At 38.2% G+C, this 19,635-nt stretch overlaps 1 protein-coding gene across 11 annotated transcripts in view; it reads left to right on the top strand.

The window, feature by feature from the left end:
- CPEB3 (cytoplasmic polyadenylation element binding protein 3) overlaps positions 1-19,635 on the top strand; it is a 184,004-nt gene that overhangs the window by 70,564 nt on the left and 93,805 nt on the right. For all 11 annotated transcript variants that reach the window (XM_037047348.1, XM_037047345.1, XM_037047346.1 and 8 more), the window contains one exon: positions 4,828-4,884. In XM_037047348.1, coding sequence (XP_036903243.1) covers positions 4,828-4,884 — 57 coding nt within the window. The remainder of the gene's footprint in view (positions 1-4,827; positions 4,885-19,635) is intronic.

Here is a 19,635-nt window from a genome sequence, read left to right as displayed (position 1 = left end):
CACAGCTAAATGTTAAAAGCTTCCAAATGCAAGCTGTCAAAAATTTGTACTTGCAAAAAAAAATTTTTACTTGCCATAGATAAATAATGATTATCTTTATCAAAAACCACCTAAAGGAGAGAAAGGAAAATAATCCTTCTAAGCTATGTTGGCTTTCCAGAATTGCATATCTGAACAATGTAGCGAAGGTGTAATGAAATAGAATATCACATTCATTAAAAATGAAGAACCTCATGATGTACTTAAAGTGAACATAGTGAAAATATGTTCACAGTGATATTTCATCTTAGAAATGTCTTCCATGAGAAATCCCTTTGTTCAGCTCTTCTCTTGATTCAGAGGGAAAGAGAGGGTTAGTGAGAGAAATGACGGAGTGGGAACTTGAGGAAGTAACAAGATTTCTGTTTTAGTTCAGAGTTTTAACAGTTTTCCAGTTACGTGTACGTAATACTAGGTCAGCATCGAAGATATTTGTAGAAAAAATTTAAAAGACTCCCCCAACTCCTGCCCTATGATAAAAATGTCAAGTAATGTAGAAAAAAAAGTCGATTTGGGCTTTTTTCACAGCACCCTGAGGAATGTCTTCTGCAGTGTTGATCAGATCACAGAACGCTATTTAAATAAAAATTAGACTAATGTTTGGCTTCTTTAAGTTCTCAAATTACAGTTCTTGGGTACAACAGAATAACATTTTAATAATTACCTGTTGTCTCTTACATGTTATATATGACTTTCCCTGTTCATTAGAAATAATGCCTTCAAGAGAGGAGAGTTTTGAGATGGGTGATGAACTAATGAAGACTGTTTCTTATATCTTTTCTAAGTACAGAAATCCTTGGGTTGGTACATGAGTAAGGCCTGGGTGGGAGGAATTGTTCTCTGCCCTCTTTTCTAGTGGACTGAAGGGATAGTCAACGCCTCAGAACTGTGAGGATTAAGGGGATTTCTGGCATTGGAAATAAGCGATAGGAAAGAAGGTTCATCCTTATACCCTCCTTATAGTGGTCTGCTGACTTGCTACTGATGATGAGAGTTCCTCTAGCCAGTGGGGAACCCCTATGAAAACCCACGGTCATTAGGTTTGATTGATCATACCTTCTCTTAGGATTAATTTTGAAAGAAGACAAAGCACTGAGAGAAGCAAAGAAGAATAGGGAAATATCAGCCACAGTGCACTGGGCAGTGCAGGTGACATTGAGAAGCAAGGACTTGTCCCCTGGCTAGTACAGCACAACACAGCAGACATCTTGGGGGAAAAAACAAAACAGAAAAAGTCACCTTTTCTCTCATCCATGTGGTCTCCCTTTTGCAAGAGAAGAGTCGGCCTGGCTGACCACTTGGGGGTAGTGCCTGTGGAAACGTTTTTATATATTTGAATTTTCTCTTCCTTTACCACTCATGGAACTGAAATTTGAAAAATGAAAAGAGCAGGTGTTAGTTGAAAACTGACCCTGAAGGGTTTGCTTTTCAAATCTGGGGAAAAAAAAATAGCTATCTTCTGCTAATAGTGCTTTAAAACATTTAGATTGACAGAAATTTGGGAGGAATAGATACCACTCCTTTAGTTTAGAGGCATTTTTATTTATACATTACAATTTAAATTCAGTGGTATATAGCCCTTCACAAAATTGGCCTTTTGGTGGAATGTTGAGATTCCCTTGTTTTAGAAAAAGTGCAGCTTAGTTATATTTAGTTTGTTCAGAAAAATGAACTGCCTCTTCACCTACTTTAATTGTTACTCTAGCTCTATGTTTGTGCTATCTCCCTTCAGCTCTTGTCAGTTTGTCTTGTATACAGGTGAGCATGTTCCATAGAATCTGCTAGGGCACGTGTTCTGAGTTAGCCAAAAGGGGTTGTTCTTGTTCTGTTGATACACAGGAGGGAGGACAGCAGGTAGAGGTGGAGTGATTTTGTCACGTCGGTATCTCCCGTTAATTCGCCCAGGGATCCTTTCCATATAGCAGTGTAGTTACCCTAGAGTTTTTTCCCCTGCATGAGAGTTTTAAAAGAAAAAGACTATGGGTACTTTAATCATGTATACTACCTCCAGAATTTCTGATTTAATTGTTCCAGAGTATATCCTGGAGTGAGGAAACGTAGAAGGCACAAAGGAATTGATAACATGCTAAGAGTTATCCACTGCCAATATGCAGAGGAGCTAGGATTTGACCCCAGGTCTGAGCTCACAGCTTTTGCTTCTTGGTTCTTTGGAATGTATTTAGAATATTATAGTGTCAAATTTTTATCACTTTTCATCGAAAGGGATTGAAGACATTTTATCGGATTTTTACATATATTACATCTTATGGCGACTTTTTTTTTGGAGGAATATCTTCAACTTTATAGAGTAAAGTAGTGTGAAACAATCTCCTAGAATATGCATTTTTGTCTGATACCCTTTTTTAGAACATGGCACTTAGTTTCTGTTCTGGGAAGGTCCCTTGAAGGACCGACTTTTTAGAGCAAATGCGGATGATTCAGTGAAGGTACAGCAGTTGTTCCCTGTCACACGACATGTTGCAGAAGTGAAGAGGGGACTCTCATAATGAAGTGTGAATTAATAACAATTCTAATTTTTATTTTGGACACATAGAAGTGTGGGTTTAGTTGGACTCTGAAACTTTGAATAGCAGTATGGGTAGTTTTTTATAACTGGCCTCTTAAATATGAATGTGAGTTGAGCTTATAAAACTGTGATTTTTACAGTCTGAGTAACCAGATGGAACCCTATTCTCTGAACTCTCCCTCCACCCTGTCTCACCCCCATGCATCAGACCCCGTGCAGTGGGGACAGTGGGACACAGTCTCAGATTTCCACAGCATCATTTACCTCAGTAAAACCCAGCGTACCTTCCTCAGTCTTCGAAACCTTATATTTTACACTATCCTTAAAAGATAGCTAGCTGACAAGAACAATTTAAAAATAGCAGACCACAGACAGGTGACAAAATGTCACGCTGGCAGCACCAGACTGCATTAACAAAAATCACCAGATGTCACACACTCGATTCTATTTTCACAGCTGATTAAACAGCAGTATTTGTTGGACAAAAGAAAGGGGGGAAATGGCCTCATTTGAATTTGGAATCAGCTTTTCTTTTGCTGTTATACATATTTTCTCTCCTCCAAAATCCCTGTAAGACTTAAGATGTACAATATATTAAACAAAAATAAAATTATAAAATAATTTCCAATTTTAGAAAAGAAACCTTTACATATATACACTTTCTAAACTGGAAGACCGTAAACCAAAATGTTAACAGAGCTTGTCTTTGGTGATCTTGTTTTCTTCATTTTTCTGAATTGTCTGATTTTTATCCAGTGAAAGTATTGTACTTCATAATCTGAACATTAATTTTTGAAGAGGTAAAGAAAGTAGCTTTAAGAAGCTATAAGTGCTTTTACTAAAGAGACTGCATTTAGTTGGGGAAAATCAGATTATACCTGAATAATTGGTTCTGGTGGGTGTGGCATTGACCCAGAGTTTCTTATAATATCTTTTATTGATGATATTGATCCAGAGATCTTTTGGGTCAAAGAGGCCAATAGAATTAGGGAGGATACCAGGAAAAGCAAAATGTTTCTGCCTTTTAGCAAACCAAGTGATGACTGACCTTTTACAATTCCATGTAATGCTGTATTGTTTCTTTCTAATCTCCAGCTTTCTCTGCATCATTCCTTCCCAATACTATGAACAGTTATTTAAACAATGGTAGTAACCTAAAATTAACATTTCTCTGAGACTTTCATGGTAACTCCTGATGTAATTGGACATGAAAACCTTCCAGAGCCAAGTTTGTAGATACTGGCTTTACATGAAAGCATTGTTTCAATAATGATTTTTATTGCAAGAATTGGTCAAGAAAACATAAGAAATACATTATTCCCATATAGGACTCTCTCTATTTCATTTTTCTCTTCATATATCCAACTCCTATGTCTAAATAATGAATGAAAAAGCAAATCAAATGTCTACATCTTCTACTCTTAATCCTGGAGGGTATTAGTTGAAACATCTGACTTATTCTTGTCATTTTATAGACCAGAGGTTGACAAGCTTTGGAAAGGGCCAGAGGATACATATTTTAGGCCTATGGGCCACATGGGTCTCTGTCACATATTATATTTGTTTTTTAATTTTTGTTTTTACAGCCCTTTAAAAAGGTAAAAATCATTCTTAGAGGGGGTGTACAAACACAGGTAGTCAGTCATTGTGGTCAGAAGTCTGCAACCCCTATTACTACTATAAGGTCCTGTACTGATGAGTTAGTGATAGGGGCAACAATAAGAACCCTAGGTTTTTAGGCCAGTCATTGTTCCCCAGTCCATTATATAAATTTTATCATCTTCCACTTGCCATTCTGATAATGGTTGCATTTTTGAGTCACTCTGAGACCTTTATCTTTTTATTCCCTCTAAGCTTTAAGTTTACATATTTCTTGAATTCATTATTCTGCTGCTTGAATTTGAAGGGCACTATGAATGGTACATTAAATGAAATGTTTAATCAGGGAGTTAGCATGTTTAAAATGAATGTGGGAATTGCATTAAAATTTCAGGCGATTATAATGGAAGCTTCTTTTTGCTTTGTTTTGTTCTGTTTATTTGTTGTTGAGACTTTGGCTTTGTTTTAAGATTTTTCATTCGTATATTTTATGACTTGATTTTAAAACTGTTGTTGTAATTGCTATGGCCTTTGATAGCATTGCTTGTTATAGATTCATTTGTTTCAGCTTTTTGTAATCTTCATATTTTATAATGTATTTGAAACAATTGTATTAAGCATTATTTTCTTTGTGCTCAAAATAAAATTATTTTATTTTTTAGGACGCATGGGAATAAATTTCCACCATCCAGGAACAGATAATATTATGGCACTTAACAGTAAGTCTTCATGTGAAATATTCTATAAAATTAGCAGCCAAGTTTATAGCATGTTATTTCCACTTTTTAACTTGTTTACTATATTTCAACCTTTCAATGAGTGCAGTATAGACCATTATTTTATACCGGGGATTCTCCGAGTGTGGTTCCTGGACTGGCAACATCATCTGGGAGCAGGTCTTACAGGGGATTCTGATGGCGGCTACAGTTTGAGAACAGCTACTATAAACCAGGCGTTGAGGAACTGTAGCCCTGCGAGACACATCTGACCCACTGCCTGCTTTTGTAAAGAGCTTTATTGGAACACAGCCATGCCCGTTCATTCGTGGATTGTCTGTAGGTTCTTTTGTGTTACAATGGCAGAGCCCAGAAAGCCTACACTCTGTACTATATCTGGTCCTTTACGGAGAACTTCTCCAACCCCTGCTAGATACCATTGGGATGGAATAAGGAAAGAGAGGAGAGGGAAAGGAGGGAGGTGGAGAGACAGAGGGAGTAGGTTAGAGAATGTGAATGAATAACTCAACTTATTTATACATAACTCAGAGTTTTCTCATTTTGGTAGATAGCCAATAGGTGCATCAAACTGGACATAAGGGGGTCTCTTGTTAGTGGAGTTTACATCGGGGTCTCCCATTGGTGGAGGTGTCAAGAGTTTTGCAGGTTAGAAATATTTTTGTTAGTAGTAATTGTTGGATTGAGTCTGGAGCATCAAAGCCTTATTAACAAGAAAGTCATTGTATTAATTAATACTGGAAGAAATATCTGGCTGGTATCAGTTCTCCTTCCAAGTGTCTGTGGACCAAATGCTTTGAGGAAGACATCATATCCTCAACTCCTGATTTGGTGGGAGAGACAGGTAGCTTGTGAGCATTCTCACTTCTCAGTTACTTCCTAAGGTTGCACGGGCCAATTTCCCACTCTTTGGTGTTCCCAGTGGATACCTTCCAGTTACTCTTTCCTCTGAGAATCACCACTGCTGATGTCATCTAAGCAGAAATTGTCAGTTGACAGTGTAAGCCATTGAATTAAGTTTTCTCCTCTACCAAACAAGTGATAATTAGGTTGTCCACTCTTATCCTCTCAGATATACAAGCTATCTCTTGATACACATGGGGGTTACGTACTGGATAAATCTAGGAATATATGTTATTACCCTTTACCCTCTTGCTTGAGTAGGGATGTTAAAATGCCAGTGGAGTTCCTTAGGGCAGATCAGATCAGTTGGGGTCAGATCAGATCATTTCCTTAGGGCAGATCAGTTGGGTTATCTCTAAAATATGTATTTCATACTTCTTTTGGTTCTGATACATAGTGTGCCTCTGGTGAGCAAGCACTGCAGAGAACCCTGGCAGTGCTTGAAGATTCTGGCTTACAGAATGCACGCTTTGATCTAAATAGCTAGTATCCCCTCTTTTGGAGCGTCTTGGAAACAGTAAAAATTAGAGACTATTCACCTCTATTTTCTAATTTCTAATAGAAAGGGCACTTTACATTTAGATTATGCTATCTAATTTTTTTTCTAGAAGTAGTTACATTGGGGTAAAGATTAATAGGCATGCTTATCTTGCTGAGCTTCAGTGATTTTGCGAATGTTTGTGGAAGCACTTCAGCTAGGTCGGAGGAAGGAACAGCATGGTGGTGTGTTCGTCTGAGGAGTGAGTGTGTATTTGAGAAAAGATCCAATTTGACATGATGTGAGTCCTCTTTTGCAAGAAGGAGAGGATATAATTCGTGATTTTCCATGTAAAAAAGTGAAGCTTTTCTTTCTAAAAGGTTTGATTCTCTTTAATTCTCTACTTCTTAATAAGAGATTTTTGTTTATGTTCATTCCACTTTGCACACATTACTTAAAATGCCCCTTTTAGCCTCTAAGGTTTCTCATTTGTAAGAGAAGGGGACTGGATTTGGTCATCCTAATGATTGCTTTCAGATTCTGAGCCTGGTAATATATTTTAAAATATCAAAAGGGTCATTTTGCCAATATCTACATCAGATGGTCAAGAGTTAACGTATTTGCAACTTTATGGTAAATATCAAAGTGTATTGATCTTCACATGACTCTGCGTGCTGTCCTGTAGTCTCCTCAAAGTTAACCATAAAATCAGAGTTTGACATTTATATTACTTACATCAGTTCTCTTTCAAAGTTGACTGTAACTTGAAATTAATCAGGATAAATAAAATATCCTCACTTAAAAGGTATTTGTGAGACTTACAGGCTTTGACGTATTTGCTGCACTAAAGCTTTTTTAAATTTTTGTATAGTTGGGCCCGGCCCATCTGGTGACTTACATATGTAATACATACACAAACACACCTGTGTATTTTTTGTCTTCCCTCTTATGCCTACCACTTGTCAGCCCAACCATTACTGTCCTGTGACTGGTCTGTCCTTTCTCTCCCTCGTCTTTCCTATAGGAATAGTTGAAATATCTAGTCACAAGTCATTGAAGCATTATTAATTCAGAATTTGTGATTATTGGGAGATACTGGGTTGAAGTTAAGCTGTATTTTCACACAGGAAGGGACTGGCTAAGAAAATTGAGTCAATGGTTAAATTTAAAACCAGAAATGTGAGTCAGTTGTAGTTCCTTCTTTCTTCGTTCTTTTTTTTTTTTGTAGTTCCTTCTTTCTTACAACACTTTTTTGCTATGCAAAACCTATGCTTCCTAACTCTGTACACTACCATTCATTGTGTTTTCAAAAAGTCTTCTACCCTTTTCCATGATCTCACCAAAACCCAAATCTCTTCTGGAGACATCATATTCTCAGCTCCCCTGACTTGATGATAAAGACAGGTAGCGCGTGACCATACTCACTTCTCGGTGCTACTTTCAACGCTTTGAGTGGACCAATTCCGCCTTTTTTCCCTGGCATTCCTAGTGCATACCTTCCAGTTATACTTTCCTCTGAGAATCACCACTGCTGATGTAATCTAGGAGACAGAAAATGGAGCCTGGGAGAAGAAGATAGGATACAAACTATAGAAAACAGTTCTGTAGACATTTAGGGTGTGGAAGGATTGGCAAGATTTGTGTAAAGCCAAAAAATCTACTGATATGTCCTATTTGAGGTCATGAATCTAGTAAGCATTAGCAGGGCAACCGTTGGGGAGGAGACTAAGACATATAAATTCTGGTTCTTCCTGAAAATATTAGGTCTTCAAGTATTGTAGAATAAAGAGGGGCGGATGGGAGAAGGAATTCCCCAGTAAGACCTGCCACTTGTTTGGTATTCCTGTATAGAGTTAGTTCTGAAACAGTATGCCCCTTCCTTTTAACCTGGTAATACACCTATTTTTGGGGGGGTTTTGGTTACATTCTAGGTATAGAGTTGAGTTTAGCACTTGTGGGCTTATATAGAATTGATGCCTGACTTGGTGATTTTTTATCTCTGTTATAATGGTCCTCAGAAAAGGCTATTGATTAGTCAAGTAATCCAGATTTATGGTCAGTAATGTTCAAAACTAGAATGTCTGGTCTTGTAATTTACTCTCTAAGACAGGGGTGTCAAACTCATTTTCTTTGGGGGCCACATCAGCTTCATGGTTGCCTTCAGGGGGCCGAAAGTAATTTTATCTCCTTAACAGTTAAGGAGTAGTTACATTTATGCAATCCTAAAATTATTTCAGCCCTTTCAAGGTAACTGCAAGGCTGATGCGGCCCCGGTGAAAATAAGTTTGACATCCCTGCTCTAAGAGATAAACTTATGCTGCTGAGTGTTATCTACTTGATTCCTTTGACTGGTTAACTCCTCCTTTTCCAAATAGAGAGTGGGCTTGGAAACAGTTAAATATCAGAAACTTGCCCGATGCCTAGAAACAGTGTGGCTTAAGGGATAGTGTCACTCAGCTTCCAGGAGNTCAAGGTAACTGCAAGGCTGATGCGGCCCCGGTGAAAATAAGAGATAAATGCAAGGCTGATAAATGCAAAGAGATAACTGCAAGGCTGATGCATCCCCGCTCTAAGAGATAAACTTATGCTGCTGAGTGTTATCTACTTGATTCCTTTGACTGGTTAACTCCTCCTTTTCCAAATAGAGAGTGGGCTTGGAAACAGTTAAATATCAGAAACTTGCCTGATGCCTAGAAACAGTGTGGCTTAAGGGATAGTGTCACTCAGCTTCCAGGAGGTCTCTTCCCAGCAGGCCGGAAGGCATGTGAAACCTGCAGAGAGAGCAGTGAATTAGTAAAGCCAAGAAAAGCATCATCTAGGGTCAGGCAAGTCTGGTTCCACTTCCTGCAAATTATGACTTTGGGGCCACATTCTTAACTCTAGTGTTTCTGGTTTCTTCACCTGCAAAATGGAGGTAAGAGTCACTGAAGTGGCTATATACAGGCATACTGCAGTAAGGTGAGTCATAACCTTTTTGCTAGTCTTGGCTTCAATTTGTAAAAAACACAACCTCTGTGAAGCAGAGGAAATTGAAGTGCAACAAAACAAGTATGCCTGTATAAATCTTATAAGACTTAGCATCGTGATTGACTAGTAAATCACAGGCGAGCTGCTAATTGTAATGGCTTACATCAGTTTTATTGCTGCCTTTTTAAGATTTCCTTTTCTTTGCATGCTAGACTTTCAAAACATGAGTTTTTCCTTATATTGGTTATGTTTAGAGAGATGTTTTCTTGATGGAATTTAAGATAGAACACCTACAAGTCTCTCATGGGCTACAATGGCTGTACTGGGGTATGTTACTACCTCTGTTAGTGTGAATCATTTTCTCTGCATGGAATGCTTTTTTGCCTCTGTCGTCTCACTTTGGAATGTGCAGCTTCTTTGGGACTTAAGAGTTGCTATATCTCTCATGATATTTGTCACTTTTAAAGGGGCCATACAGTGATGCTTGGAATGTAAATGGTACAGCCATTTTGGACAAGAGTTTGGCAGTTTTCTTTAAAAATTAAACACACACCCACCATATGATGCAGCAGTTCTGCTCCTAGGAGTTTACCCAATAGCAAAAATGAAAACACATGTTCACACACAGACATGTATGTGTCTTTATTATCAGCACTATTCAAAATAGCCAAAGTTAGAAATAATCTAAATGTTCCTCAACTGGAGAGTAGCTGAATAAATTGTGGTACATTCACCAATGGAATACGTTTGACAGTAAAAAGGTATGAACCGTTGATCCATGCCACAACATGAATGACCCGATACAGTGACCGGATACAATTATGCTGAGTTAAAAAGCTGAACAAAAATGCAGTACATACTAGATGATTCCACTAAAATAAAGTTCTAGAAAATGTAAATTTAATCTGTAGTGACATAAAATACAACAGTTTCAAGAATATTTTGAAGTAATTTCATCCCCCTTCAGAGGACAAAATTAGATCCTTAGACCTTGGAAGAGCCATGTGATAAGGAGGGCATGTAGCCGAGCAAGTCTCTGGGTCTCCCAGGCCTCTCCTTAGTGCACAGCCTTGCAAGAAGGCAGTTAGACACTCCTTCTAACTACCTCATCATTTTTGTGAGATTTGGGTAGGACTGGGCATGTGTACCCATTAGGTGTTATTACTGCTACGTTTGAAAAATAAGGGCATAATCTTATTTAGAGAAGATTTGCCATAGGGTGACTTTTCCAAACAGTAGCTTTGTAATGTAACAGAGGTTCAGTTTTATTTAAATTAGAAGTGTGAATGCCATTCATTTTTGATGTCTTTCAGCTTGCAACTGGACTGTATTCCAAGATATGAGAGGTGAATAAGAAATTTGAAGTGGCACTTTCCCTCTGACAGGCAGAGATAATTGTCCTCACTCTTCCTTATCAGAGCTTTTAAAACATTGATAAATCAAGGAGTCCTAGAATAAAATCTGGATGGTTTGAAGACTTAAAATTTTAATGTCTTAAAGTTCACTTGCTTCAGAAAGGTCCTTGATTGTTAAACAACGTGTACATAGCTGACATATCGAGGAACTTGGAGCTTTAGATTATGCTGTCTTCCAGTTTTTTTCTCTTATTAATGCCTTGAAAATATTTTGGAAGTTTTTTGTGTATAATCCTGTTTGAACTGAAGGCTGCCAGAGCATTTATGGAATCAAAAGAAGAAATGTTAGAGGGTTTTGTGTGAACTCTGTGTTGGGCAAAGACTCCTCTTCCTCCTCCTCCTCCTCCTCCTCATTCTCTGCTGGGAGTGGACTCCTTGGGGAAGTGGCAGAGGGGGCCGAACACATGACGCTTTTGTGCCAGAATGGGAGTAGGGCCAGGTTGGCTGCAATTCCAAGTGGAACTTTCCAAAATTTGAAGGTACATTGTTTTTCTGTTCACCATAAGTAGATACAAATCAATAAGCTTTTAGCAGAGTACTAAGATAGTGGAGGAAGTGTTTTAAGAGATTTCCTATTCAAGACGTTGTCTGAGTATTTTGAATTTTTAGAAGACCAGATCTAGTGCTGCTATTTCTGTCTGAAAATTAATAGTTGTGGTATGAATATAATGAATTATGGCTAATTAAAAATGAAAAACAGTGATTAGAGGAACATGTAATGTTCTATAACTTTCAAGCACTCGAGTTTCAAATTATTTTGGATGGATGTTGTGTACGAAGGTAGTCGAGTCCCTAAGAACATTGTTCTGTTTTGTTTTGCCCTTCTCATTTTACAAGTAGGGAAGCTGAGACTCAAGGGACTAGGAAAGTTGGCTAGAGTGACGTGAAGGAGCCAGGAGCAGAAACTTCTGCCTCCAGGTTGAGGGTTTTAACCGTTGTTTTAAATACTTAATAATTGTTAAGAGTGGTTGTATTCTTTTTACATTAGTTTAACACAAACACACAAATTCATTGTCTTTGGAAAAATTATTTTTCTATGATTTGTCACCTTACTGTCTGAGTGCTTAATAAATCTTTGTAATAAGCATAGTCTATATGGCCTGACATTGAACATTGTGAAAAAGTGAAATCTGAAATATTCTTGACTCACTTTATTGGATTTTGGAAGTTGTTTGTATGTGTGAATAAGTGCCAGAAATAGGGTGCTTCCAGTCCAATAATAAAGATACAGGAAACTGAAAAGTTATCTCCTTTTCCCTGTGAACTTCCCATTTATAGCCCTCACCATATTTGTAATTAACTAGTGTTGGTGTTTGTCCTTAATATGTATGCCTCAAGAGGGCTGAGACTAGCTTTTATTCACAGCTGTTCACTGGCTTCAAGTGCAATGCCTGGCCCATTGAATAGGTACTCAGTACGGGAGACCAAAAGAGAAGGAAAGATATCGAAAAGAGACCAAAAAGCAGTGTTAACAGTCTTAGGGAATATTCAGTCTACTTTAGTTCCTTCCTGAAGATTTGTTTTAACATTTCCTTTTGGAAGATGGTAATAACGTAGATGGATCTAGCAATTAACGGTTCACAAAATGCTTTCACACACCTCTGTGTTTATAAGTTTTCCAGGACACAGTCAAACCCTACTTTCTTGGAGCACCAATTTCACCCCATTGGCTATTCATAGCCAAACAAATATGGCTGTGTAATATAGTATATGAAACTGCAGTACAGTTCTTAAGCTACAACTGGAGATTTCAAAGGGCGTTCTAGATTTCAACAAGTTTTAAGAATGTTCCATGATTCATTTTTCTTTGCCATTGGACCACTTTGATAGGAAAGTTGAGAATGATGGCCGTTCATTTCATCCTTATTGCAGCCTTTTTTAAAACATGGCCGCATCTTCACTTTGTAATCAAGGTAAAGAAACTGGCTGATGTCATATTGCCATCAAATAGCCACCTGTGGTTTGACACACACTTTATTCTGCAGTCTCTTAATCCAGTGTGATTTCTACCCTTGAGTAGAAATCATTCCCAAAATGACCGCTCTGGTTTCATTTAGCTCCTTAAGAAGGGTTAGCTAAATAATACTTTATTGATCATGGGGAATTATACTTCTAAAAGGATCAGTTATTTTTTTTTTCACAACATAGACTTCCTTGTTAGTGGCAGGAATTTTAACCGCATTTCCCTTGAGGTCTCTGGTGGGTGCAGACCGGGAGTCTGAGACTTTGGTATGCAGATGATCCCCAGGGGAAGTGAAGTAGATGAAACTTTCCCTTCTTTTCCTTGTTGCTCTCCACACACATATACCTTTGTTATCTGACTAAAGTTTTTTTTTTTTAAGCCTAATAAAGTGAAAATAATGTGATTTGGTGAGGTGAGTGCAAACAGATCTGGGTTTAAATCCTTGATCCAGTACTTATTTGCTCTGTGAACCAGGACAGATTATCTGGTTTTTGTTTAAAACGGACATATTAAGCCCTGACTGAGTGGTTCAGTTGGGTGGAGTATTGTCCCATACACCAAAAGGTTGCAGGTTTGATTCCCAGTCAGGGCACATAACCTAAGTTGTGGGTTCAAACCCTGGTCAGGGCACATCCAGGAGGCGGCTGATCAATATTTCTCTCTCACATCAATATTTTTCTCTCTCCCTCTACCTTCCTCTCTCTAAAGTCAATAACAAAATATCTTTGGGTGAGGATAAATAAATAGATAAAATGGATATATTAACTTCTTCTTTACAAATGGTGAGGTTAAATGTGCAATTTAAAAAATGTGCAATTTTGCTACCAAACGTAGCAAAAAATACAGACCTAAGAAATGCTGTTCTCTGCTCCTCCCTTCCTCTACCTTCCCCCACTTTCCTTTTTTTCTTTTGAGGTAGCAATAATTTTTTGTCTTGGCTCTACAGCCAAAATGGAAACCAAAGTATTAGGTTGGCCAAAAAGTCCATTTGGTTTTTCTGTAAAGTAAAAGACACATTTTTCATTTTCGCCAATGACTTTATTGATGTTGACATTTTGAGTATGTCATCTCTTTCCTGTGTGGTATAATATTGGTTGTTCTCAATGTCTCTGTTTGATCACTATCAACTTCAACTGGTCTACCTGACCATGGGGTGTCATCCAGCAGGAAATCTCCAGCACAAAACTTTGCAAACCAGTTTTGACATGTTCACTTAGTCACAACACCATCTCGGTACACCACACCAATCTAATTTTCAATGTTTCAGTTGTGTTTTTATCTTTCTTGAAATACCAAAGCATAATATGCCAAAATGTTGTGTATTTTCTTCCATTTTCAATATTAAAATGGCTACACAAAAATTCTCCAATTTTGATAAGTTTTTTTAAATGGATGCTGATATGATAGCTGTCACAATACAATCTAACAAAATTGTTTCAAGTGAACTTAAAGACAAGTAAGTGCTACTAGAACCATCATAAGGGGGGGGAAATGAACTTTCTGGCCAACACAATAGAAAATACTTGTGACCCCATACTAAAGACTGTAATTTAATTGATCTGGGATGAAATCTGGTTGTGGAGGGTGAGTGAGGAATGGATGGAAAAGACCACAGTTGGAAGTGGTTACCTCTTCATAGACCCCATACTCTTCTCCAATGTCTGTCTTTGAGCATGAAGGAATGGAGTAGTATAGGGGCTGTGTGTCATCCATTTTCTTCTATTCTTTCTTTCCCCTCAAGGCCTAGTCTGCTTTTATTGTTCCCTAAGGTTTTCCAAGTTCAGGTCAGAAAAAATAGCTGTTTTTAAGAGGCCAGGACAGGGATGCTGGAAATGAGCAGCTCTAATGTTGCTTGAGCTCTTCCCAGATTCTCAGGCCAAGTCCTTTCCATAACTTTTTTTCCATGAAGGAACCCCCTCCTTGCCACGTGAGAGGAGCCTTGCTGGTAGGGAAGAGACCAGGAGCACTGACCTGGGGGCCAGGCCCTTGGTTCTGCTTAGGCTCCTGAGCACACTAGCACCCACTGTGTTCACTGTCTCTTCTCTTTGGAATAATTTCCTGTATCATTTGGGGATTTGGAAATGTAAGATTAATATGTACTGGCCATCCTGAACAGTCTAGAAGTTGAGTATTTATATACAATTTGAAGAAACCTCATTAAGATTTTTGGCATAGTAGTTCAGATAAGATGGTTTCTTTGAGAACATATACCAGATATTTGGGTGCATCCGTCTGCGGTAGGCAACCCCAGGCCTGATTTGGACAGATTGGTGTGTATAAAATATAAAATGCCCTCTTATGTGATTAGAATCCTCATGACTTTTCTTTTTTTTTTATTGAAAATTTTTAAAAGATTTTATTTATTTATCTATAGAGGGGAAGGGAAGGAGTGAAGGAGAGAAATATCAATATTAATGTATGGTTGCCTCTCATGAGTCCCCTGCTGGGAACTGGCCTGCAACCCAGGCATGTGCCCTGACTGGGAATTGAACCGCGATCGTGTGGTTTGCAGGCTTGCGCTCAATCCACTGAGCTACACCAGGCAGGTCCCTCATGACTTTTCTTGATTTCTTCTGGGGGTGGAGGGTGCAGTGACTGTGTCATTTAGCAACATGCCACTGAACTAAAAGTAGGGCAATAGTTAATTATTCTCCATGGAATGCTTCACACAGACATGAAGGCGCGTAAACATCACCTGAAGTAAGTGGATGTGGATGTCCACTCTTTCTAACCAGTGGCAGCATAATGCAGAGGTTCTTACATTTGTTTCCAAGGAAATCTTGTCAGATATACACATTTGGAAAGGTTTTTGTTTTTTTGTCTTAGTGATTCAGGAAATGCACCTAGAAGTTCACAGTAATTACTTTGGTAACATGTCACATATTGAGGAGGCTCTGTTATTAGTAACCTATATGAGAAGTGAAGTTTAGAAAGTGACTTCACACTGGATGTGTGTGCCACTGCCAGAGGCATAGCAAAGCCTTGAATTGCATTTTGAACAAGAATGGAAAATGGAAATGAACGAGTGGATTGAGATGCTAGTGCTGAGTGTATGGTACTCACATGTATTCTAATGATACTATCAAAAGAGTGGGTTGAATTGGCGTGACTGGAGTGTGTGGGTCTGATGTGTGGAATGGTGCGAATGAGGGTCTGAGAGGTGGTTAGGAATCAGATGGTGAGGGGCCTTGGATGATCTCATGAGAAGCTTGGGCAGACAAGTGTTGTCTTACTGAAAGATTATCCAAGGATGAGTGCTTAGGATGATATGGGGTATGGAAAACCATTTCTTAGGAAGAATAGCTAAATATATCTTCATTATAGAAAAGAGACAACCAAAAGGAAATAGAGTAATTACCCTCAAATAAAAGTAGGATTAGGCTGAAGTTTATGGTTAAGGATAATAAAAAAGCAAGTGTAAGAAAGAACTTTCTAACTTGTAAGAATGATCCTACCATGAAGAATTGGTCTTTAGTTTTCCAGTCATGTTCTATGGAACCCCAGTGTCCAGGGAGGTACTTTAAGGGACACTATGGGAGAAGGATGCCTGACAGGTGGGGCACAGGGTCCCTGTGCTGCAGCAACCTGAATGAATAGCCTTGTTCAGGAAACAAATATCTTTCATTTGTTAGAGTTCATTAGTTGGAGGAGAGAGGGTTCTGCTACTTAGGGAAAAAGGTTGAGAAAATGATTAGAAGAGGCCGAAGGGAGCCTTCTTATCCTTGTACCTTAACTCTTAGTTAAGGTATTATAGGAGAAGCAGTGGTCCCCAACCTTTTTGGCACCAGGGACCAGATTTGGGGAACACCAGGGGAGAGGGTTGGGGAGGATGTTAGGGTGGAGCTCAGGGAGGCTTCACCCGCTGGACCCCTGAGGTAGAACATCTTTGTGTTGCTTACAGAAGTAACTTCTGTTCTGTTTGGGAGATTGATTAAAGATCTACATGTTTCCTATAAGATTTTGTTATCAATGAAACGGAATGTTGTAAAAGTTCAGGTAGTTCTCATGCAGAATATGGTTTTGTAGTATTAATGATAATTGGGTTTTCTAACCAATTCAGAAAAATACCTATTAACGTACTGATTTTCCTTCATAAAATAACAACTTTAATTGTAATGATTAATAGAAGACAATAGTGCTGTGGTAGGAATAATGAAATAAAGCAAAATTTGATTGGGAAGTTCTCTTTTTTATTAACTCTAGATTATGCTATTAAAAGCAAGCACTTAGAAGATGGTACAGTTTGTGGAAATTTGAAAGGAATTTCTGGGTATGTTCAAGGTTTGAAATACTGGCTCTTCAATCTTGGTGTTTAAGAATAAGAACTTTTTAAATGTTCACCAGCTGGTGTATAACTTTACCAGGGCTGTCACGACAAAACAGAAATTTATTTTCTCACAGTTTAGGAGGGTGAAAGTCCCAGATGAAGGTGCCAGCAGGGTTGGTTTCTCCCGAGGCCTGTTTCCTTGGCTGACAGTGGCCTTTCTTTGACCTCGCATGGCCTTTGCTGTGTGCATGGGTATTCCTAGGTCTCTTTTTCTTTCAAGGACACCAGTCCTGTTGGATCAAGGTCCTGCCCTTATGACCTCATTTAACCTTAATTACTTCTTTAAAAACTTGTCTTCAAAACAGTCACATTGGGAGTTAGGGCTACAGTGTATGAATTTTGCAGGACACATTTCAGTCCCTAACAGCTGGTAAATGGGTAAATTGCGCTATTTCCATACTACGGAACACTACTCATCAATAAAAAAGAAATGAAATATTAACACAGGGAACATCATAGATAAGTCTCAAAAATACTATGCTACATAAAGGAAGTCAAACACATTGATTCCATTTATATGAAGTTGTCAAAAGGGTGCAAAAAAACTATAGTACAGAAAGTTGATTAATGGTTTCCAGGGGCTGTGGGTTGCGGGATGGGATCAGCAGCAAAAGGGCACAAGGAAGGTTTTTAGGGAGGTGAACTATTCTGTATCTTGAATATCTTCAATGGTAGTGGTTACATGACTGTATTGTTACCAAAGTGATCAAACTTTACACTTACAGTGGTTGAATTTTATTAAATATAAATAATACCTCAATTTAAAAGGAAAAAAAAGAATAAGCTCTGTAGAGCCAGTGTTGATCTGGATTTAGTCCCAGCTTTGCTGTTTAGTAGCTGCATAACCTGGGGCAAATCATCTTCTTTGGGCCTCAGTTTGTCCATCTGGAAATGTATATTATGATAGTTGCTTTGGGAATTAGAATAGACATATTAAGCAGTTAGCATACAGTGCCTGGAGCATGATGAATCATTAGTAAGTTACTGTATTTTACTTCATGGTATTTCTTCTCTATTATAAAGTGTGTCCAGTAACACTATTTATGCTCGTCAGTTATTTGTGTTACTTCCTAGGCTTGTCAGTTATTTATGCTTGTCAGTTATTTGTGTTACTTCCTAGGCTTGCAAATCAAATGGAATGGAAAGATTTTTTTGAGAAAAATGTGTATGAGTCAAGGAGACAGGGTAGGAAGAAGGGATTTTAAATCATCCAAATACTTTACGTGAATGTAGCAGATGAAAATGTATCTCATCCTTTTGAGCATCATTTTTAGCTGCTAAGTTCATATTGTTTATAGAGAAATTGATCTTTAAAATTATAGTTTGTCAGATTTGGGAAGTACTGGCCTAAAGCCATGTTACCTACCATTATAAAGACAAAGATAGAAGAGGAACATTTCTGAGATAAACTCAATCACTCTGGCTCTTTGGGAATTTACAGTCTAATTAGGGAAAAGGGGACATTCTTTTACTAACTTTAAGATCATAACTCATCTTTGGTGGAATTTTTTGCATGACTAATACTTAGATGGAAGCTGAAGAGGGACCACTCAATGTTTGAATAGGATTTAATTTTGCACGCTGCAATGTTATTCCAAAAAAAGTTTGCAAGGTGTTTTTAAGAAACTGATTTTACTGCAAGGAAAGAAATTGACAGTTGGTTTCTACAGTTGACCTTTACTAGTCGTGACAGGTATTTCCAAGTCAGATAATAAAATGTACCAAGTTCCTTGCAATACAGCATCCCAGGATGTCTTCTTAGGTTCCTGGAAATAGTGCATCCTCTCCTTATCCGTGGTAGGGTGGGCATACCTGTCTGTGCCCTTCCCACCCATCCCTTGTCTTTGAGCCTCTGGAGTGGAACCTGTATATAATGTTACTTTGCTTAGAGAAACTTCAGCAAATTTGGATGAATTTCTGTAGTTGAAGAATTACTCTAGATTTTTAAAAAGATTTTATTTGTTTATTTTTAGAGAGGGGGAAGAGAGGAAGAGAAACGTCAGTGTGTGGTTGCCTCTCATGTGGCCCCCCACTGGGGACCTGGCCTGCAACCCAGGCATGTGCCCTGGCTGGGAATCGAACTGGCAACCCTTTAATTCACAGCCCATGCTCAATCCACTGAGATACACCAGCCAGGGCCTACTCTAGATTTTTAAATCAGATCATAACATGCCCTTGGGGAATCTTGTGTGAGTACAGCCATTTTAAACCAAGTGCAGGCCAAGTCATAAGGAATAACAGATGATGCGTTTACAGCGTTGCTGCATATGGCTAACAAAGCCCTCTCAAAGCAACATGAGAGTGACATTCACTAATAGTCATTGATCATGTAAAAATTTTAGAATAATCTCTAGCATACCTGACTGCTAACTATGTGTATTCTCTGTGTGTGTGTATGTATACACCATATTTTTTCGAACCATAAGACTTACCTAGGTTTTAGAGAAGGAAATAGGAAAAAAATTTTTGAAGCAAAAAATATGGTAAACTATTTAATAACATAAATAACATAATTAAGCAATGTAAATGTAAACAAACTCAATAGCAACATTAACAACCATTTTTCCTCCCAAATTTGTGGGGTGAGGGGGGTGCGTCTTATAGTTAAAAAATATGGTGTATACATATATACATATACATACATATATACAGAGTGGGGCAAAAGTAGGTCTACAATTGTTTG

Source organism: Sturnira hondurensis, unplaced genomic scaffold (assembly GCF_014824575.4).
Source record: "Sturnira hondurensis isolate 20B ecotype Veracruz unplaced genomic scaffold, ASM1482457v3 Scaffold0005563, whole genome shotgun sequence".
Lineage (NCBI taxonomy): Eukaryota > Metazoa > Chordata > Mammalia > Chiroptera > Phyllostomidae > Sturnira > Sturnira hondurensis.
Note: the sequence above shows the minus strand (reverse complement) of the source record. Positions and strands in the feature narration are given on the sequence as shown.